Below are 25,381 nucleotides of genomic sequence, written 5' to 3' on the forward strand. Positions count from 1 at the left end.
CACACTACATACCTCTGCTCTACCAGTCCATCACAGTACAGATCTCTGCTCTACCCGTACATCACACTACAGACTCTGCTCTACCAGTACATCACAGTACAGACCTCTGCTCTACCAGTACATCACAGTACAGACCTCTGCTCTACCAGTACATCACAGTACAGACCTCTGCTCTACCAGTACATCACACTACAGACTCTGCTCTACCAGTACATCACAGTACAGACCTCTGCTCTACCAGTACATCACAGTACAGACCTCTGCTCTAACAGTACATCACAGTACAGACCTCTGCTCTACCGGTACATCACACTACAGACATCTGCTCTTCCAGCACATCACACTACTGACCTCTGCTCTACCAGTACATCACACTACTGACCTCTGCTCTACCAGTACATCATACTACAGACCTCTGCTCTACCAGTACATCACACTACAGATCTCTGCTCTACCAGTACATCACAGCACATACATCTGCTCTACCAGTACATCACAGTACTGACCTCTGCTCTACCAGTACATCACACTACAGACCTCTGCTCTAGCAGTACATCACACTACAGTCCTCTGGTCTACCAGTACATCACACTACAGACCTCTGCTCTACCTGTACATCACACTACCGACCTCTGCTCTACCAGTACATCACAGTACAGACCTCTGCTCTACCAGTACATCACACTACAGACCTCTGCTCTACCAGTACATCACTCTACAGACCTCTGCTCTACCAGTACATCACACTACAGACCTCTGCTCTACCAGAACATCACAGTACATTCCTCTGCTCTACCAGTACATCACAGTACAGGCCTCTGCTCTACCAGTACATCAAACTACAGACCTCTGCTCTACCACAGTACATCACACTACAGATCTCTGCTCTACCAGTACATCACACTACAGATCTCTGCTCTACCAGTACATCACAGCACATACATCTGCTCTACCAGTACATCACAGTACTGTCCTCTGCTCTACCAGTACATCACACTACAGACCTCTGCTCTACCAGTACATCACACTACAGATCTCTGCTCTACCAGTACATCACAGCACATACATCTGCTCTTCCAGTACATCACAGTGCTGACCTCTGCTCTACCAGTTCATCACAGTACAGACCTCTGCTCTACCAGTACATCACAGTACAGACCCCTGCTCTAACAGTACATCACAGTATAGACCTCTGCTCTACCTGTACATCACACTACAGACCTCTGCTCTACCAGCACATCACACTACAGACCTCTGCTCTACCAGCCCATCACACTATAGACCTCTACTCTACCAGTACATCACAGTACAGACCTCTGCTCTACCAGAACATCACACTACAGACCTCTGCTCTACCAGTACATCACAGTATTGACCTCTGCTCTACCAGTACATCACACTACAGACCTCTGCTCTACCAGTACATCACACTACAGGCCTCTGCTCTACCAGTACATCACAGCACTTACCACTGCTCTACCAGTACATCACAGCACTTACCACTGCTCTACCAGTACATCACAGTACAGACCTCTGCTCTACCAGTACATCACACTACATACCTCTGCTCTACCAGTACATCACACTACATACCTCTACTCTACCAGTACATCACACTACATACCTCCGCTCTGCCAGTACATCACAGTCCAGACCTCTGCTCTACCAGTACATCACAGTACAGACCTCTGCTCTACCAGTACATCACACTACAGACCTCTGCTCTGCCAGTACATCACACTACAGACCTCTGCTCTACCAGTACATCACAGTACTGACCTCCGCTCTGCCAGTACATCACACTGCAGACCTCTGCTCTACCAGTACATCACAGTACAGACCTCTGCTCAACCAGAACATCACAGTACAAACTTCTGCTCTACCAGTACATCACACTACAGACCTCTGCTCTACCAGTACATCACAGTATTGACCTCTGCTCTAACAGTACATCACACTACAGACCTCTGCTCTACCAGTACATCACTGTACTGACCTCCGCTCTGCCAGTACATCACACTACAGACCTCTACTCTGCCAGTACATCACAGTACAGACTTCTGCTCTACCAGTACATCACAGTACAGACCTCTGCTCTACCAGAACATCACACTACAGACCTCTGCTCTACCAGTACATCACAGTATTGACCTCTGCTCTACCAGTACATCACACTACAGACCTCTGCTCTACCAGTACATCACACTACAGGCCTCTGCTCTACCAGTACATCACAGCACTTACCACTGCTCTACCAGTACATCACAGTACAGACCTCTGCTCTACCAGTACATCACACTACATACCTCTGCTCTACCAGTACATCACACTACATACCTCTACTCTACCAGTACATCACACTACATACCTCCGCTCTGCCAGTACATCACAGTACAGACCTCTGCTCTACCAGTACATCACAGTACAGACCTCTGCTCTACCAGTACATCACACTACAGACCTCTGCTCTGCCAGTACATCACACTACAGACCTCTGCTCTACCAGTACATCACAGTACTGACCTCCGCTCTGCCAGTACATCACACTGCAGACCTCTGCTCTACCAGTACATCACAGTACAGACCTCTGCTCAACCAGAACATCACAGTACAAACTTCTGCTCTACCAGTACATCACACTACAGACCTCTGCTCTACCAGTACATCACAGTATTGACCTCTGCTCTAACAGTACATCACACTACAGACCTCTGCTCTACCAGTACATCACTGTACTGACCTCCGCTCTGCCAGTACATCACACTACAGACCTCTACTCTGCCAGTACATCACAGTACAGACTTCTGCTCTACCAGTATATCACAGCATATCACACTACAGACCTCTGCTCTACCAGTACATCACACTACAGACCTCTACTCTACCAGTACATCACAGTACAAACCTCTGCTCTACCAGTACATCACACTACAGACTCTGCTCTACCAGTGCATCACACTACAGACCTCTGCTCTACCAGTACATCACACTACAGACCTCTGCTCTACCAGTACATCACACTACAGACCTCCGCTCTACCAGTACATCACACTACAGACCTCCGCTCTACCAGTACATCACACTACAGACCTCCGCTCTACCAGTACATCACAGTACAGACCTCTGCTCTACCTGTACATCACACTACAGACCTCTGCTCTACCAGTACATCACACTACAGACCTCTGCTCTACCAGTACATCACACTACAGACCTCTGCTCTGCCTGTACATCACAGTACAGACCTCTGCTTTACCAGTACATCACACTACAGACCTCTACTCTACCAGTACATCACACTACAGACCTCTACTCTACCAGTACATCACACTACAGACCTCTGCTCTACCAGTACATCACAGTACAGACCTCTGCTCTAACAGTACATCACACTACAGACCTCTGCTCTACCAGTACATCACAGTACAGACCTCTGCTCTTCCAGTACATAGCACTACAGACATCTGCTCTACCAGTCCATCGCCGTAAAGCCCTCTGGTCTGCCAGTACATCACACTACATACCTCTGCTCTACCAGTAAATCACACTACAGATCTCTGCTCTACCAGTACATCACACTACAGCCCTCTGCTCTACCAGTACATCACACTACAGACCTCTGCTCTACCAGTACATCACACTACAGAATTATGCTCTACCAGTATATCACAGTACAGACCTCTGCTCTACCAGTACATCACACTACAGACCTCTGCTCTACCAGTACATCACAGCACATACCTCTGCTCTACCAGTACATCACACTACAGACCTCTGCTCTACCAGGACGTCACACTACAGACCTCTGCTCTACCAGTACTTCACACTACAGACCTCTGCTCTACCAGTACATCACACTACTGACCTCTGCTCTACCAGTACATCACACTACAGACCTCTGCTCTACCAGTACATCACACTACAGCCCTCTGCTCTACCAGTACATCACACTACAGACCTCTGCTCTACCAGTACATCACACTACAGAATTATGCTCTACCAGTATATCACAGTACAGACCTCTGCTCTACCAGTACATCACACTACAGACCTCTGCTCTACCAGTACATCACAGCACATACCTCTGCTCTACCAGTACATCACACTACAGACCTCTGCTCTACCAGGACGTCACACTACAGACCTCTGCTCTACCAGTACTTCACACTACAGACCTCTGCTCTACCAGTACATCACACTACTGACCTCTGCTCTACCAGTACATCACACTACAGACCTCTGCTCTACCAGTACATCACACTACATACCTATGCTCTCCCGGTACATCACACTACAGACCTCTGCTCTACCAGTACATCACACAACAGACCTCTACTCTACCAGTACATCACAGTACTGACCTCCGCTCTACCAGTACATCACAGTACAGACCTCCGCTCTACCAGTGCATCACAGTACATTCCTCTGCTCTACCAGTACATCACAGTACAGACCTCTGCTCTACCAGTACATCACAGTACATACCTCTGCTCTACCAGTACATCACAGTATATACCTCTGCTCTACCAGTACATCACAGTACATTCCTCTGCTCTACCAGTACATCACAGTACATTCCTCTGCTCTACCAGTACATCACACTACAGACCTCTGCTCTACCAGTACCTCACACTACATACCTCTGCTCTACCAGTACATCACACTACAGACCTCTGCTCTACCAGTACATCACAGTATATACCTCTGCTCTACCAGTACATCACAGTACATTCCTCTGCTCTACCAGTACATCACAGTACATTCCTCTGCTCTACCAGTACATCACACTACAGACCTCTGCTCTACCAGTACCTCACACTACATACCTCTGCTCTACCAGTACATCACACTACTGACCTCTGCTCTACCAGTACATCACACTACAGAACTCTGCTCTACCAGTACATCACACTACAGCCCTCTGCTCTACCAGTACATCACACTACAGACCTCTGCTCTACCAGTACATCACACTACAGAATTATGCTCTACCAGTATATCACAGTACAGACCTCTGCTCTACCAGTACATCACACTACAGACCTCTGCTCTACCAGTACATCACAGCACATACCTCTGCTCTACCAGTACATCACACTACAGACCTCTGCTCTACCAGGACGTCACACTACAGACCTCTGCTCTACCAGTACTTCACACTACAGACCTCTGCTCTACCAGTACATCACACTACTGACCTCTGCTCTACCAGTACATCACACTACAGACCTCTGCTCTACCAGTACATCACACTACATACCTATGCTCTCCCGGTACATCACACTACAGACCTCTGCTCTACCAGTACATCACACAAAAGACCTCTACTCTACCAGTACATCACAGTACTGACCTCCGCTCTACCAGTACATCACAGTACAGACCTCCGCTCTACCAGTGCATCACAGTACATTCCTCTGCTCTACCAGTACATCACAGTACATACCTCTGCTCTACCAGTACATCACAGTATATACCTCTGCTCTACCAGTACATCACAGTACATTCCTCTGCTCTACCAGTACATCACAGTACATTCCTCTGCTCTACCAGTACATCACACTACAGACCTCTGCTCTACCAGTACCTCACACTACATACCTCTGCTCTACCAGTACATCACACTACTGACCTCTGCTCTACCAGTACATCACACTACAGAACTCTGCTCTACCAGTACATCACACTACAGCCCTCTGCTCTACCAGTACATCACACTACAGACCTCTGCTCTACCAGTACATCACACTACAGAATTATGCTCTACCAGTATATCACAGTACAGACCTCTGCTCTACCAGTACATCACACTACAGACCTCTGCTCTACCAGTACATCACAGCACATACCTCTGCTCTACCAGTACATCACACTACAGACCTCTGCTCTACCAGTACATCACACTACTGACCTCTGCTCTACCAGTACATCACACTACAGACCTCTGCTCTTACCAGTACATCACAGTACCGACCTCTGCTCTACCAGTACATCACACTACAGACATCTGCTCTACCAGTACATCACACTACAGACATCTGCTCTACCAGAACATCACACTACAGACCTCTGCTCTACCAGTACATCACACTACAGACCTCTGCTCTACCAGTACATCGCAGTACATACCTCCGCTCTACCAGTAGATCACACTACAGACCTCTGCTCTACCAGTACATCACACTACAGACCTCTGCTCTACCAGAACATCACAGTACAGACCTCTACTCTACCAGTACATCACACTACTGACCTCTGCTCTACCTGTACATCACACTACAGACCTCTGCTCTACCAGTACATCACACTACAGACCTCTGCTCTACCAGTACATCACAGTACATACCTCTGCTCTACCAGTACATCGCAGTACAGACCTCTGCTCTACCAGTACATCACACTACAGACCTCTGCTCTACCAGTACATCACAGTACAGACCTCTGTTCTACCAGTACATCACACTACAGACCTCTGCTCTACCAGTACATCACAGTATTGACCTCTGCTCTACCAGTACATCACACTACAGACCTCCGCTCTACCAGTACATCACACTACAGACCTCTGCTCTACCAGTACATCACACTATAGACCTCCGCTCTACCAGTACATCACACTACAGACCTCTGCTCTACCAGTACATCACAGTACAGACCTCTGCTCTACCAGTACATCACACTACTGACCTCTGCTCTACCAGTACATCACACTACAGACATCTGCTCTACCAGTACATCACACTACAGACCTCTGCTCTACCAGTACATCACACTACATACCTCTGCTCTACCAGTACATCACAGCACATCACACTACAGACCTCTGCTCTACCAGTACATCACACTACATTCCTCTGCTCTACCAGTACATCACACTACAGACATCTGCTCTTCCAGCACATCACACTACTGACCTCTGCTCTACCAGTACATCACACTACTGACTTCTGCTCTACCAGTACATCACATTACAGACCTCTGCTCTACCAGTACATCACACTACAGACCTCTGCTCTACCAGTACATCACACTACAGACCTCTGCTCTACCAGTACATCACACTACAGACCTCTGCTCTACCAGTACATCACACTACAGACCTCTGTTCTACCAGTACATCACACTACAGACTCTGCTCTACCAGTACATCACAGTACAGACCTCTGCTCTACCAGTACATCACAGTACAGACCTCTGCTCTACCAGTACATCACACTACAGACCTCTGCTCTGCCAGTACATCACACTACAGACCTCTGCTGTACCAGTACATCACATTACATACCTCTACTCTACGAGTACATCACACTACAGACCTCTGCTCTACCAGTACATCACACTACAGACCTCTGTTCTACCAGTACATCACACTACAGACTCTGCTCTACCAGTACATCACTGTACAGACCTCTGCTCTACCAGTACATCACACTACAGACCTCTGCTCTACCAGTACATCACAGTACATACCTCTGCTCTACCAGTACATCACACTACAGACCTCTGCTCTACCAGTACATCACACTACAGACCTCTGCTCTACCAGTACATCACACTACAGACCTCTGCTCTACCAGTACATCACACTACAGACTCTGCTCTACCAGTACATCACAGTACAGACCTCCGCTCTGCCAGTACATCACAGTACAGACCTCTGGTCTACCAGTACATCACAGTAGAGACCTCTGGTCTACCAGTACATCACACTACATACCTCTGCTCTACCAGTCCATCACAGTACAGACCTCTGCTCTACCCGTACATCACACTACAGACTCTGCTCTACCAGTACATCACAGTACAGACCTCTGCTCTACCAGTACATCACAGTACAGACCTCTGCTCTACCAGTACATCACAGTACAGACCTCTGCTCTACCAGTACATCACACTACAGACTCTGCTCTACCAGTACATCACAGTACAGACCTCTGCTCTACCAGTACATCACAGTACAGACCTCTGCTCTAACAGTACATCACAGTACAGACCTCTGCTCTACCGGTACATCACACTACAGACATCTGCTCTTCCAGCACATCACACTACTGACCTCTGCTCTACCAGTACATCACACTACTGACCTCTGCTCTACCAGTACATCATACTACAGACCTCTGCTCTACCAGTACATCACACTACAGATCTCTGCTCTACCAGTACATCACAGCACATACATCTGCTCTACCAGTACATCACAGTACTGACCTCTGCTCTACCAGTACATCACACTACAGACCTCTGCTCTAGCAGTACATCACACTACAGTCCTCTGGTCTACCAGTACATCACACTACAGACCTCTGCTCTACCTGTACATCACACTACCGACCTCTGCTCTACCAGTACATCACAGTACAGACCTCTGCTCTACCAGTACATCACACTACAGACCTCTGCTCTACCAGTACATCACTCTACAGACCTCTGCTCTACCAGTACATCACACTACAGACCTCTGCTCTACCAGAACATCACAGTACATTCCTCTGCTCTACCAGTACATCACAGTACAGGCCTCTGCTCTACCAGTACATCAAACTACAGACCTCTGCTCTACCACAGTACATCACACTACAGATCTCTGCTCTACCAGTACATCACACTACAGATCTCTGCTCTACCAGTACATCACAGCACATACATCTGCTCTACCAGTACATCACAGTACTGTCCTCTGCTCTACCAGTACATCACACTACAGACCTCTGCTCTACCAGTACATCACACTACAGATCTCTGCTCTACCAGTACATCACAGCACATACATCTGCTCTTCCAGTACATCACAGTGCTGACCTCTGCTCTACCAGTTCATCACAGTACAGACCTCTGCTCTACCAGTACATCACAGTACAGTACAGACCCCTGCTCTAACAGTACATCACAGTATAGACCTCTGCTCTACCTGTACATCACACTACAGACCTCTGCTCTACCAGCACATCACACTACAGACCTCTGCTCTACCAGCCCATCACACTATAGACCTCTACTCTACCAGTACATCACAGTACAGACCTCTGCTCTACCAGAACATCACACTACAGACCTCTGCTCTACCAGTACATCACAGTATTGACCTCTGCTCTACCAGTACATCACACTACAGACCTCTGCTCTACCAGTACATCACACTACAGGCCTCTGCTCTACCAGTACATCACAGCACTTACCACTGCTCTACCAGTACATCACAGCACTTACCACTGCTCTACCAGTACATCACAGTACAGACCTCTGCTCTACCAGTACATCACACTACATACCTCTGCTCTACCAGTACATCACACTACATACCTCTACTCTACCAGTACATCACACTACATACCTCCGCTCTGCCAGTACATCACAGTACAGACCTCTGCTCTACCAGTACATCACAGTACAGACCTCTGCTCTACCAGTACATCACACTACAGACCTCTGCTCTGCCAGTACATCACACTACAGACCTCTGCTCTACCAGTACATCACAGTACTGACCTCCGCTCTGCCAGTACATCACACTGCAGACCTCTGCTCTACCAGTACATCACAGTACAGACCTCTGCTCAACCAGAACATCACAGTACAAACTTCTGCTCTACCAGTACATCACACTACAGACCTCTGCTCTACCAGTACATCACAGTATTGACCTCTGCTCTAACAGTACATCACACTACAGACCTCTGCTCTACCAGTACATCACTGTACTGACCTCCGCTCTGCCAGTACATCACACTACAGACCTCTGCTCTACCAGTACATCACACTACAGGCCTCTGCTCTACCAGTACATCACAGCACTTACCACTGCTCTACCAGTACATCACAGTACAGACCTCTGCTCTACCAGTACATCACACTACATACCTCTGCTCTACCAGTACATCACACTACATACCTCTACTCTACCAGTACATCACACTACATACCTCCGCTCTGCCAGTACATCACAGTACAGACCTCTGCTCTACCAGTACATCACAGTACAGACCTCTGCTCTACCAGTACATCACACTACAGACCTCTGCTCTGCCAGTACATCACACTACAGACCTCTGCTCTACCAGTACATCACAGTACTGACCTCCGCTCTGCCAGTACATCACACTGCAGACCTCTGCTCTACCAGTACATCACAGTACAGACCTCTGCTCAACCAGAACATCACAGTACAAACTTCTGCTCTACCAGTACATCACACTACAGACCTCTGCTCTACCAGTACATCACAGTATTGACCTCTGCTCTAACAGTACATCACACTACAGACCTCTGCTCTACCAGTACATCACTGTACTGACCTCCGCTCTGCCAGTACATCACACTACAGACCTCTACTCTGCCAGTACATCACAGTACAGACTTCTGCTCTACCAGTATATCACAGCATATCACACTACAGACCTCTGCTCTACCAGTACATCACACTACAGACCTCTGCTCTACCAGTACATCACAGTACAAACCTCTGCTCTACCAGTACATCACACTACAGACTCTGCTCTACCAGTGCATCACACTACAGACCTCTGCTCTACCAGTACATCACACTACAGACCTCTGCTCTACCAGTACATCACACTATAGACCTCCGCTCTACCAGTACATCACACTACAGACCTCCGCTCTACCAGTACATCACACTACAGACCTCCGCTCTACCAGTACATCACAGTACAGACCTCTGCTCTACCTGTACATCACACTACAGACCTCTGCTCTACCAGTACATCACACTACAGACCTCTGCTCTACCAGTACATCACACTACAGACCTCTGCTCTGCCTGTACATCACAGTACAGACCTCTGCTTTACCAGTACATCACACTACAGACCTCTACTCTACCAGTACATCACACTACAGACCTCTACTCTACCAGTACATCACACTACAGACCTCTGCTCTACCAGTACATCACAGTACAGACCTCTGCTCTAACAGTACATCACACTACAGACCTCTGCTCTACCAGTACATCACAGTACAGACCTCTGCTCTTCCAGTACATAGCACTACAGACATCTGCTCTACCAGTCCATCGCCGTAAAGCCCTCTGGTCTGCCAGTACATCACACTACATACCTCTGCTCTACCAGTAAATCACACTACAGACCTCTGCTCTACCAGTACATCACACTACAGCCCTCTGCTCTACCAGTACATCACACTACAGACCTCTGCTCTACCAGTACATCACACTACAGAATTATGCTCTACCAGTATATCACAGTACAGACCTCTGCTCTACCAGTACATCACACTACAGACCTCTGCTCTACCAGTACATCACAGCACATACCTCTGCTCTACCAGTACATCACACTACAGACCTCTGCTCTACCAGGACGTCACACTACAGACCTCTGCTCTACCAGTACTTCACACTACAGACCTCTGCTCTACCAGTACATCACACTACTGACCTCTGCTCTACCAGTACATCACACTACAGACCTCTGCTCTACCAGTACATCACACTACAGCCCTCTGCTCTACCAGTACATCACACTACAGACCTCTGCTCTACCAGTACATCACACTACAGAATTATGCTCTACCAGTATATCACAGTACAGACCTCTGCTCTACCAGTACATCACACTACAGACCTCTGCTCTACCAGTACATCACAGCACATACCTCTGCTCTACCAGTACATCACACTACAGACCTCTGCTCTACCAGGACGTCACACTACAGACCTCTGCTCTACCAGTACTTCACACTACAGACCTCTGCTCTACCAGTACATCACACTACTGACCTCTGCTCTACCAGTACATCACACTACAGACCTCTGCTCTACCAGTACATCACACTACATACCTATGCTCTCCCGGTACATCACACTACAGACCTCTGCTCTACCAGTACATCACACAACAGACCTCTACTCTACCAGTACATCACAGTACTGACCTCCGCTCTACCAGTACATCACAGTACAGACCTCCGCTCTACCAGTGCATCACAGTACATTCCTCTGCTCTACCAGTACATCACAGTACAGACCTCTGCTCTACCAGTACATCACAGTACATACCTCTGCTCTACCAGTACATCACAGTATATACCTCTGCTCTACCAGTACATCACAGTACATTCCTCTGCTCTACCAGTACATCACAGTACATTCCTCTGCTCTACCAGTACATCACACTACAGACCTCTGCTCTACCAGTACCTCACACTACATACCTCTGCTCTACCAGTACATCACACTACAGACCTCTGCTCTACCAGTACATCACAGTATATACCTCTGCTCTACCAGTACATCACAGTACATTCCTCTGCTCTACCAGTACATCACAGTACATTCCTCTGCTCTACCAGTACATCACACTACAGACCTCTGCTCTACCAGTACCTCACACTACATACCTCTGCTCTACCAGTACATCACACTACTGACCTCTGCTCTACCAGTACATCACACTACAGAACTCTGCTCTACCAGTACATCACACTACAGCCCTCTGCTCTACCAGTACATCACACTACAGACCTCTGCTCTACCAGTACATCACACTACAGAATTATGCTCTACCAGTATATCACAGTACAGACCTCTGCTCTACCAGTACATCACACTACAGACCTCTGCTCTACCAGTACATCACAGCACATACCTCTGCTCTACCAGTACATCACACTACAGACCTCTGCTCTACCAGGACGTCACACTACAGACCTCTGCTCTACCAGTACTTCACACTACAGACCTCTGCTCTACCAGTACATCACACTACTGACCTCTGCTCTACCAGTACATCACACTGCAGACCTCTGCTCTACCAGTACATCACACTACATACCTATGCTCTCCCGGTACATCACACTACAGACCTCTGCTCTACCAGTACATCACACAAAAGACCTCTACTCTACCAGTACATCACAGTACTGACCTCCGCTCTACCAGTACATCACAGTACAGACCTCCGCTCTACCAGTGCATCACAGTACATTCCTCTGCTCTACCAGTACATCACAGTACATCCCTCTGCTCTACCAGTACATCACAGTATATACCTCTGCTCTACCAGTACATCACAGTACATTCCTCTGCTCTACCAGTACATCACAGTACATTCCTCTGCTCTACCAGTACATCACACTACAGACCTCTGCTCTACCAGTACCTCACACTACATACCTCTGCTCTACCAGTACATCACACTACTGACCTCTGCTCTACCAGTACATCACACTACAGAACTCTGCTCTACCAGTACATCACACTACAGCCCTCTGCTCTACCAGTACATCACACTACAGACCTCTGCTCTACCAGTACATCACACTACAGAATTATGCTCTACCAGTATATCACAGTACAGACCTCTGCTCTACCAGTACATCACACTACAGACCTCTGCTCTACCAGTACATCACAGCACATACCTCTGCTCTACCAGTACATCACACTACAGACCTCTGCTCTACCAGGACGTCACACTACAGACCTCTGCTCTACCAGTACTTCACACTACAGACCTCTGCTCTACCAGTACATCACACTACTGACCTCTGCTCTACCAGTACATCACACTACAGACCTCTGCTCTACCAGTACATCACACTACATACCTATGCTCTCCCGGTACATCACACTACAGACCTCTGCTCTACCAGTACATCACACAAAAGACCTCTACTCTACCAGTACATCACAGTACTGACCTCCGCTCTACCAGTACATCACAGTACAGACCTCCGCTCTACCAGTGCATCACAGTACATTCCTCTGCTCTACCAGTACATCACAGTACATACCTCTGCTCTACCAGTACATCACAGTATATACCTCTGCTCTACCAGTACATCACAGTACATTCCTCTGCTCTACCAGTACATCACAGTACATTCCTCTGCTCTACCAGTACATCACACTACAGACCTCTGCTCTACCAGTACCTCACACTACATACCTCTGCTCTACCAGTACATCACACTACTGACCTCTGCTCTACCAGTACATCACACTACAGAACTCTGCTCTACCAGTACATCACACTACAGCCCTCTGCTCTACCAGTACATCACACTACAGACCTCTGCTCTACCAGTACATCACACTACAGAATTATGCTCTACCAGTATATCACAGTACAGACCTCTGCTCTACCAGTACATCACACTACAGACCTCTGCTCTACCAGTACATCACAGCACATACCTCTGCTCTACCAGTACATCACACTACAGACCTCTGCTCTACCAGGACGTCACACTACAGACCTCTGCTCTACCAGTACTTCACACTACAGACCTCTGCTCTACCAGTACATCACACTACTGACCTCTGCTCTACCAGTACATCACACTACAGACCTCTGCTCTACCAGTACATCACACTACATACCTATGCTCTCCCGGTACATCACACTACAGACCTCTGCTCTACCAGTACATCACACAAAAGACCTCTACTCTACCAGTACATCACAGTACTGACCTCCGCTCTACCAGTACATCACAGTACAGACCTCCGCTCTACCAGTGCATCACAGTACATTCCTCTGCTCTACCAGTACATCACAGTACATACCTCTGCTCTACCAGTACATCACAGTATATACCTCTGCTCTACCAGTACATCACAGTACATTCCTCTGCTCTACCAGTACATCACAGTACATTCCTCTGCTCTACCAGTACATCACACTACAGACCTCTGCTCTACCAGTACCTCACACTACATACCTCTGCTCTACCAGTACATCACACTACTGACCTCTGCTCTACCAGTACATCACACTACAGAACTCTGCTCTACCAGTACATCACACTACAGCCCTCTGCTCTACCAGTACATCACACTACAGACCTCTGCTCTACCAGTACATCACACTACAGAATTATGCTCTACCAGTATATCACAGTACAGACCTCTGCTCTACCAGTACATCACACTACAGACCTCTGCTCTACCAGTACATCACAGCACATACCTCTGCTCTACCAGTACATCACACTACAGACCTCTGCTCTACCAGGACGTCACACTACAGACCTCTGCTCTACCAGTACTTCACACTACAGACCTCTGCTCTACCAGTACATCACACTACTGACCTCTGCTCTACCAGTACATCACACTACAGACCTCTGCTCTACCAGTACATCACACTACATACCTATGCTCTCCCGGTACATCACACTACAGACCTCTGCTCTACCAGTACATCACACAAAAGACCTCTACTCTACCAGTACATCACAGTACTGACCTCCGCTCTACCAGTACATCACAGTACAGACCTCCGCTCTACCAGTGCATCACAGTACATTCCTCTGCTCTACCAGTACATCACAGTACATACCTCTGCTCTACCAGTACATCACAGTATATACCTCTGCTCTACCAGTACATCACACTACAGACCTCTGCTCTACCAGTACCTCACACTACATACCTCTGCTCTACCAGTACATCACACTACAGACCTCCGCTCTACCTGTACATCACAGTATAAACCATGTCCAGCAGAGGGCAGCACAGTACTGCTTTATTTGCAGCAATATATTAAGGTCACTGTGAGCCTTTTACGTGACATAGTAGGTGCTAAACATCCATGGTACCCAGAGACAGTATCAGTATACAACTTATGTGGATATGCTCGAAACTGGAGGACAGACACAAATGAGACATCACTATAATATGCATATAAATGATTAATGGTACGCCTTTGCATTGTCCTCCACATTTGTGGATATGCTGTCTAGAAATGTAGGTAAAGCTATAATTTCCTTTTAGTGCATTAGACAACCAAGGCATTGAGAGTAACAAATATTATGATTGAGCTTACAATGTAAATAACTATGGCCTTAGTCAGATAATACACTTTCTATCTCAGCTGGCAGACGGTGTGCACCCCCCCTGTATACAGTGGGCTTTAATCTGCCTGTCCTACAGCTGTCAGAGCACTCATGGAAATGTGCCCTAACCCAAAGGAGCCGATCGTCCGTTTCCAGCATGTCTGGTACTGTACCTGTGGTTCTGTCATTGGTGCTGAACTCCAGTTTGTGTTGTTTCCAGGATCATTTGCCAGCACGCTGCCCACATATCAGAGGTCAGAAGTCATGCTCTTTATAATGGGGAAAGTGCCTCTTCCTTCAATGCATCACCCTACGGAGCCAAGCAAATCAGGGTAAGGCTGCCCCATGGCCGCTATACGGCAGGCGTGCGTTTGGCGAACCCCTCACCTTAATGCATCCTCATCCGCACATGGGTCCAGGTGCAAATTCAGAGGCCTTAGCGTCTGTTCTCCACCGCTGACTTACCGGAAGGGTTTTATGCTCATTTGCAAGTCTGCCCCATGTTCAAATATGTTGAACCAGTTTCAAATTCTAAATAAGTCAGATTTAAATGGTTTAATGGGCTAGATGTGTTTGCAGTACAGTCTTTGATATACAGATGTGTCCTCACCCGTCTTTGCTGCAGTCGCGTCAAACAGCCCTTCATGGCGCAACAAGTCACGTGGGCCTCTGCTAGCGCCGAGCATATTTGTTGCGTCTTTTTGTGACGAAAATGCATCGAAGTCACAACATGATGTGAGTAGGACACACAGGTGCTGATCAATGTGATATGTGACACTTGTATTTCACACTCTAAGGCAGATTTTCCCCATTTCAGATTTATGCTCTCATCCTATAGTGCTGCTCTCTCCCTCTCTAAACAGTCATATTTCAAGATCCTCATCTCCTCTCAGTCCTCTAATCCCCAGCGTCTCTTCACCACCTTCAACTCCCTCCTTCGCCCACCCCCTCCTTCTCTCCCCTCCTTGCTCTCTGCCCTTGACTTTGCTACCTACTAAACATTTAAAATTGAGTCCATACATCAGGACATCATATCCAACCAGTCCCCCAGCTCTCCACCTCCTCCTTTCCCGGATAAACCCTCACCATCAACTTTACCAACTCTTAACATCCTTCTCGCCTGTATATGGAGAGGAAGTCATTGCCCTCATCCGGTCCTCCCCCCTTCCACCTCCCCCCTTGATCCTATCCCCTCCCGCCTCCTCCGCTTCCTCTCTCCTTCTGCCTGCTCCCATCTTGCCCACCTAATTAACCTCTCCCTCTCATCAGGCACTGTCCCTTCTGCATTCAAGCATGCCCTTGTCTCCCCCATTCTTAAAATAATCTACCCTAGATCCTAACCTTCTTTCTAACTACCGACCCACCTCTCTCCTCCCTTTTGCCTCAGAATTCCTTGAGCGTATTGTCTACAACCGCCTTACCACTTTTCTTTCCTCCCACTCTCTCCTTGACCCTTTTCAGTCCGGCTTCCGTTCTCGCCACTCCACTGAAACTGCCCTCACGAAAGTCAACAACGACCTCCTTGCTGCCAAATCCAAAGGTCATCTCTTCTCATTCTCCTTGATCTCTCTGCTGCTTTTGACACTGTGGACCACCCTCTCCTGCTGCATATCCTTCACTCCCTTGGTCTACATGACACTGCCCTCTCCTGGCTGTCATCCTACCTCTCTGACCGATCTTTCTCAGTTTTCTCTCATGACTCCTCTTCCCCCCCACAGCCTCTTACAGTAGGTGTTCCCCAAGTTCTGTTCTTGGACCTCTCCTATTCTCTCTCTATATGTCCTCTCTAGGTAAACTCATCAGCTCTTTTGACCTCCATTATCATCTCTATACTGATGATACTCAAATCTGCTTTTCTTCCCCTGATCTCTCCCCCTCTCTTCCCACTCGTATCTCCAACTGTCTCTCTGCTATCTCTTCGATTTCTTAAACTTAATATGTATAAGACAGAGCTGATCGTCTTCCCACCCTCCCACATAACCTCACTTCCCACTATTTCTTTATCAATTGATGGTATAACTATCTCATCTAGCCCCAAAGTGCGCTGTTTTGGAGTTATCCTGGACTCATCCCTCTCCTTCAAACCACATATCCAGAATCTTTCACAGTCCTGTCGTTTCCATCTCAAAAATATTTCTAAGATCAGACCCTATCTCACCCAGGATGCTACTAAAACCCTCATCCAGTCACTGGTCATCTCCAGATCGGACTACTGTAACCTCCTCCTCTCTGGCCTCCCCAAATCCCATCTCTCTCCTCTCCAGTCTAACCTTAATGCTGCTGCACGGCTTATATTCCTCTCCAAAGGCTCTACATCTGCCTCCCCTCTCCTACAAGCCCTCCACTGGCTCCCCTTCCCCTTCAGAACCCAATTTAAGGTTCTCACGCTCACTTACAAAGCCCTCACCCAATCTTCCCCATATACATCTCTGATCTCATCTCCCTTCACTCTCCTCTCCGCTCTCTTCGTTCAACTAATGCACGCCGCCTTTCATGCCAGCTGATTACTTCCTCCCACTCCCGCCTCCAAGATTTTGCCCGCACTGCTCCCCACCTCTGGAACTCTCTCCCACTCCCCATCAGACTCTCCACCTCTTTGCAATCCTTCAAACGGGCTCTCAAGACCCACTACTTCATCAAAGCCTTCCAGCTAACATTCTAATTCTCTGCTACATCTTCCTTTCTCCCCGCCTACCCCATCTGTGTCACCCCTGTCTATGTGCCCCTCCCTTTTAGAATGTAAGCTCTTACGAGCAGGGCCCTCTACCCTCTTGTGCTTCTCCCTACTTTAGGGCCTGATTCAGAGCCGCTCGTAAGCGGCCGCTCGTTCGTTCCGAGCGATGTTTGCACAACTGCGCATGCGTACGGATCGTAATACGCATGCGCGAACCAGTCATTGCGGCCGAAAATCGTTTGTTCGCTAAATAGCGAATGCCTGCTATTTTGAGTGACAGGAGGAGGCGTATGTGGGTGGTAACAGGGGAAGGTGCTTGAAAACGGGGAGTGGAGATCCGAACGCAGGCGTGCTTAAAGGTCAAAATGGGCATTTTATGGGTGTGCATAATTAATACAGCAGCGTCATTGACCACGTCACTGGGTTATTTTATAGTCAGAACTGCTCGCATGATTGCGGTAGGAAAAACCAACCACAAGAATAGCGAGCAGTTCATACGCTGGTCGATGTACTCGATTAATCTAATAAATAGCGGACATGACGTAGGATGCGAGCGGCCAGGGGGCGTAGTTTTCCAAAAAACGACCGCATGTTTGGTTCGCTCGTTCAGACCTAGAGGCGTGAACAGACCGCAAAGAGCGAACGGTTGATTTGAATAGCCACCCCTATTTTCTGAACGAGCGAGCGCAAATAGCGTCCGGCTCTGAATGAGGTCCTTAGTTTCATCTACTTCTTACTCACCACTAGGGCACCTAACACTTGGCTGCTTACGCTCTGTTACTTATCAGGGTGTGGTGGTCGCTAATGTAGCAATGTACTGTATATTATCCATGTCCTGGTCCTGTATTGTTCTGTAAGTCGGTTGTCTACAACTTGTTTATGTACTGTGTAAGGCGCTGCGGAACAAATTAATCAGCGCAGCCTCCTGGCGCTTCCTAGTCACATCATGTTACGACGTTGATGCATTTTCGGCACAAAAAGACGCCTGACGCTGGCAGAGCTGAACGGGACCTGACGGCTCACTTACGCCGGGCATATCACGCTGCACGGCGTATTAAGGCTAGATGAGCAAGGACACGTCCGTACACCGATTTTATTTTGCAGTTTTACATTTGTAGCTGGTGCACACAGTTTGCATGTAAGGGTCATATTAAAAAAATTTCAAATGTTAAAAATAATGATAAAATGTTGCCAGATTGAGCTTAAGTGGCTGCATTTTATAGTAAGTTACTAATTGCCCTGGGGTGCTGGCCCAGAGCAACTCATCACAGCCAGTAACATCACTTGTCCTTCTTGGCACCCCAGAGACGTGCGCAGGAACCGCACGTGGCTGATATGTGCGCAGCTGAGCATCGCAGCAATGCCCGGCAGCACGCCGTGTGTAATTGAATATACCACTAAGCTTTCTGATGAATTTTGTAACTTTAGATCCGATTCAAGGAATCAGTCATATAAGGATTATCGTTATATAACCCTAATGTGTCTGCAACTCTAATGCCATCAACTGTCCTTTCCTGATGGATATTTTAGACACAGGTAACTATCAGTGGAACCTTTGATAAATGGGCATTTTACAGACAAAATGACGGCAAAGAGAATCGTTATTTAACTGTTCCGTTTAGGACCTTTGATAAAAGAACCTCTTATTGCCAGACATCTTTATCTGTTATGTTGTTGGATCTTTTACATTCAGATTTGTGTATGTTGTAAAATGCTGGATCACCCCTGTACCTTAAGTCCGCTGGTTCTGCAAATGTTGTCGCCTCTGTCCTTGCTTTTTATTCTTACATTTTGCAGCAAAGTAGCCAAGTCCCTTGTGTTTAATATTGCAGAGAAAACAGGAATCGTCTGATCCAGATTATGCTGCTGAAGTCTCTACTTCAGGTAACGCGTTTCACAATTTCTTACATACAGTGCATCACATTCTTCTTCTGTAAAAGCAGTTATTTGGAACATTGGACCTCATTCAGAGGTGGTCGTAAGAAGCAATCACTCTCTCTGAATGAGGGCGGCCGCTTCTAGTTTTTTGGTGCGGCCTCCTGGTCGCAAGCTAAGCTGTGGGTTAGCACCCTCAGCTTAGCTAGCGACCAGGGTGATGCGACCATCGGGGCTTGCGACCAGACCCTAAGATTGGGTCTGGGCACCCGTAAGCCCCAGGGAGCTTTCTGCTCTGATCGAGCAGGAAGCTCCCACTGACATCACTGATGATGTCAGTGCGGCCGCCCACAAAACGGTAGGCGTTCCTTAAGGAACGCCTCAGTTTTGGAAACCACCCCCTTGGCCCGCCAACAAAAAGGGGCGAGCTGTCGATCAACATCGACAGCCGCCCCTTTTGTAGAGAGCTCCGGAGCGAGAGAGTCCATCGACCCAGTTGCGAGCACATCGGTGCTTGCGACCGGGTCTGAATGACCCCCATTGTCATCTCTAAAGGATGGACTAAGAACAATGTGAATCTGTGTACAGTAAATTCACACACCTGCTCCATAAATAACTGTATTTGGTTATTGTTTAGTCAGTTTACTGTTATGTGGTTTATAGAATGAACCCGTCTCCGGTTATAGTGAGCAGTAAGCTGTAGTGTCCAATGTGTTATGTGTTGAGTCTCTAGGAAGGGGGCTGTTTTGGACCAAAAGTCCACTCATCATCGCCGATCCCACTTTATCTGAGAAATGCTTCCTGCTGACATATAGTATGGACAGCACCTTGGAGTATTTTATATACAGTACTGCTGTGTATATAATTTGGAATCCAACACAGAGTTTGGATGAGGATAATTAGCAGATAATTCCCCAGTATAGACTATTTCCTATTGTCTAGTGCACCCTCTGTTTATGTACCCTATGTGGGTCATATTTAATAACACATTGTGTATCTGCACAATGCTTCCTCTGCCTCCTTCTCTATAACATCTCCTTTTCGTTATAAGTGAACCCCCCCGTTATTTTACATTGATAGGTGTCCCTGGGATTTCAGTGCAACAATATGCTGACGGCCTTACCCAGCTCCTTCCTTGACCCGCTGCTTTCCTCCATCCTGATGGAAGATGCCGAGATCCGACTCTTTGTCCTGGAGATTCTCGTCTCGTTGATAGATCGCCATGGGAACAGGCACAAGTTCTCACCTATAAGGTAGGTCACCAGACTGGCCAGGACAGGACCTGGTCACACCAACCCGCTGGTACATTAGGATGACCTCTGTTCCAGACATGTCCTCTACATCCTGAGGTACCCTAATGTCTACCCTGTATCAGAGTTACATTTAATTGTTCATTAGTATGTTGTTCATTATAATACTCATGAAGCCTACCACAAGTTTATTATTATAGAAAGCCCATTGCAGCATGCCGGTCACCTGAAGCTCTCTGTAATACACGGCATCAGTCACCTGAAGCTCTATAATACATGGCATCGGTCACCTGAAGCTCTCTATAATACACGGCATCGGTCACCTGAAGCTCTTTATAATACACGGCATCGGTCACCTGAAGCTCTATATAATACACGGCATCGGTCACCTGAAGGTCTCTATAATACACGGCATCGGTCACCTGAAGCTGTCTATAATACACGGCATCAGTCACCTGAAGCTCTCTATAATACACGACATCGGTCACCTGAAGCTCTCTATAATACACGGCATCGGTCACCTGAAGCTCTCTATAATACATGGCATCGGTCACCTGAAGTTCTCTATAATACACGGCATCGGTCACCTGAAGGTCTCTATAATACACGGCATCGGTCACCTGAAGGTCTCTATAATACACGGCATCGGTCACCTGAAGCTCTCTATAATACACGGCATCGGTCACCTGAAGCTCTCTATAATACATGGCATCGGTCACCTGAAGCTCTCTATAATACACAGCATCGGTCACCTGAAGCTCTCTATACTACATGGCATCGGTCACCTGAAGCTCTCTATAATACACGGCATCGGTCACCTGAAGGTCTCTATAATACAAGCCATCGGTCACCTGAAGCTCTCTATAATACATGGCATCGGTCACCTGAAGCTCTCTATAATACACAGCATCGGTCACCTGAAGCTCTCTATAATACACGGCATCGGTCACCTGAAGCTCTCTATAATACACGGCATCGGTCACCTGAAGCTCTCTATAATACACGCCATGTTTCTCACCCCAAGTTCATCATAGTACATAAGACAAGTATCAGGAATAGGACATCCATATAGTTACAGGTAAATAAAATCAAGATGAGCAATAGGTTGCCTTGCAGCTACTCCAGACCCACTGCAGACAGCATTGCTGAAAGGAGGCAGACACCTGTGCTAAGCCCTGCCCTGATTGCGAGAAGCTGCTCATCCATGGGGGGTTCCAGCACAGGCAGCTGCAGATGAGGCTGCATAATAGGGGCGGCTTCGACCCCCAAAGTAAGAAGGACATGTGCGGGAGCTGTAAAGCGATCCACCAACTGGGACATTACCCAGCATAGCCCCTGTGTCCCCTATGGACAAGTGAAGAAGAAAATAATACTAATAGTGTTATGTAAATCACAGAAAGACGCAGCTGCCGTATTTATGCTCCTGCCAGCTCCTCAGATCCGCAGCCATCGGCCATCTGAGTGAGCCTAATCTTACTCCGAATGAGCGCCGGAAAGGCTCAGGAAATCAGCATCGGAAGACGCAGACCCTGGGTGGAAGTGTGAGCGACAACGCAGGACCCGTTCTGCTCAATCTCACACGCGCAGTCCCCTCACCATCGGACTTGCACGCAAACGGTCGGGTTTGCGTACAAGCCTGAATCAGTCCCAAAGTGCTTTCCTTTTGCATTTAAAAAAAAAAACAAGCTACAATCTATCACCTGCGCCCGTCATATCTATCGCTGCCTCATTGAACGATTTCAAGCCATTAAAATGCCTTTATGATCTGATGACCGATCAGATATAATAAATAACTAATAGAGAAAGAAACAGTGGCATTCACAAGTGCAGGAGTTCTATCACAAGGTTCCGAGCAAATAAAAATGGCGGATGTTAAATTGTCTGGTTCATTTTTCAATTCAAAGCTACTTTGCTACTTTTGTTGCAAAAGAATTGGTATGACGTGTACTAAGTTGCAGATTGACCATAAAGGAACGTGGCGGGGGGAATGGCCGCCGTCGCTCGTATCGAAATTAGATTCGCAACTTAATTCCAATGGTCAGTGTAGTTTTGTCGCTTTAGTTGTGCGAATAAGACACGAATTCGAAGAAAAAAAAGACGCTTGGTGCAGCTAAGTCGCGAACTACTTGGCGTTCCGAGCGGGACTATTTGGCATGAAAGGTGCATGAGGGTGCATCTGTATTTAGTATTATCAGTTATTTTTATAGTGCACACATATTCCGCAGCGCCTTACAGAGAATATATACAGAGAATCTGTTACTATAAAATATAAACACCTTGATAAATATCTTACTGATATGTTTTGTCCTCAGTGCGGTTATTTCCTGCGCACATATTTCAGCTTGAGCTCCCGCTACATAGAGGGGTAATGTGCAGGGATTACGCTGTGTATACAGAATACTGAGAGCCGCCATTATGTGCTTATGTGATCCTAGTACTGTTCCTGATATCGCCGTACTGAAGCTCAAGGTGGACAAATGTTCTAGACAGGACACGCTGTTCATGAAGAAGGTACGCATGGTGATTTACTATATTGCTTCATTCACTACTTTACACAACTTTAATTTATATAGGATAGAGGCCCTGATTCAGGGCCGTCCTTCTGAATTTTTAGAGTGGCCTCCTGTGACCACCCACAGCTATAGCGAGCGGCCAGGAAGATGGTCACGATGGTCAATACCATTGCGACCTTCGGGCTTGCGATGAGACCCTTGTGGTAGGAGTGCTTTTGACTCTATCAGAGCCGAAAGCACTCCCACTGACATCACTTGTGATGTCAGTATGGCTGGACCCAGACGGTAGGCGTTCCCATGGGACTGCCTCCGTCTGGCCAAAGGGTGCGTGCTGTCACTCACCATCAACAGCACGCCCCCTTTTTTAGCGAGACCCATAGCGACGGCGTGCCCGTCGCTATCCGGGTCTCGCGCATGCGCACGATGGTGCACTGGGCCAACATCGACCTGCTTGCGAGCGCTCAGCGCTCGCGAGCGGGTCTGAATTAGGCCCAGAGCTCTGTGTATTGCATTAGCTCAAACACCAGTTTCTCCATTCCACCATTGTCCTTACAGTTCTTTACCATTTAACCTGTATATTGATTTAAACTATCATTATCTGTTGAGCTTTATAAGTTAAGGTGCATACACACACAACGATTTTTTGAACGATTATCGATAACGATCGATCAATCATGAAAAATTTGTTCACTTTCTGAGTTAAAACAATGAACGATTATCGTTCATGCACGTTCACGTTTGTAGTCCAGTCAGACTGACCAACTCAACGATTTTCAGTAAGGGAATATGCAAAAATCGTTTGTAGTTAAAAAAAAAATCGTTCATTACATTTAGTAAATGGACGATTTTGTTCATATTTCCCTTGAAAAAATGAACGAAAATCGTTTACTAAAATCGTTCATTTACTAAATCGTTGTGTGTGTATGCAGCTTAATTATTAAGAACAGTATTTAATAATGCAGGCAAAGCTTTATTACTATGCTTAATAGCCATATAATAATGCATTGTCCAAGGTCCATATTGTCTGTGTCACACACCTCCCCACTGCTCTGATGTAGGCAGGACAGTCCCAGATCTAGGGCTGATTGCTGGGAGGTTTATCCCTATAACCTCGGCCGGTGTTGAGGGGAGCTGTGACTGCATACTTGCCTACCCTCCCGATTTGGTCGGGAGCCTCCCGAAAATCGGGTGCCGCTCCCGGAAAGGTAGGCAAGCCTCCCGGTCCCCGGCGATCTATCTGCCCCCAC

General features: G+C 47.4%; 1 protein-coding gene across 4 annotated transcripts in view; it reads left to right on the forward strand.

Moving 5' to 3' along the window:
• Window positions 1–25,381, forward strand: part of EFR3B (EFR3 homolog B) — a 361,584-nt gene that overhangs the window by 276,040 nt on the left and 60,163 nt on the right. For all 4 annotated transcript variants that reach the window (XM_088447581.1, XM_088447583.1, XM_088447582.1 and 1 more), the window contains 4 exons: window positions 16,043–16,154; window positions 20,329–20,380; window positions 21,452–21,624; window positions 24,057–24,132. In XM_088447581.1, coding sequence (XP_088303707.1) covers window positions 16,043–16,154; window positions 20,329–20,380; window positions 21,452–21,624; window positions 24,057–24,132 — 413 coding nt within the window. The remainder of the gene's footprint in view (window positions 1–16,042; window positions 16,155–20,328; window positions 20,381–21,451; window positions 21,625–24,056; window positions 24,133–25,381) is intronic.

The sequence above is a fragment of the Taudactylus pleione genome, unplaced genomic scaffold (genome assembly GCF_031769625.1).
Source record: "Taudactylus pleione unplaced genomic scaffold, aTauple2 ptg000434l, whole genome shotgun sequence".
Lineage (NCBI taxonomy): Eukaryota > Metazoa > Chordata > Amphibia > Anura > Myobatrachidae > Taudactylus > Taudactylus pleione.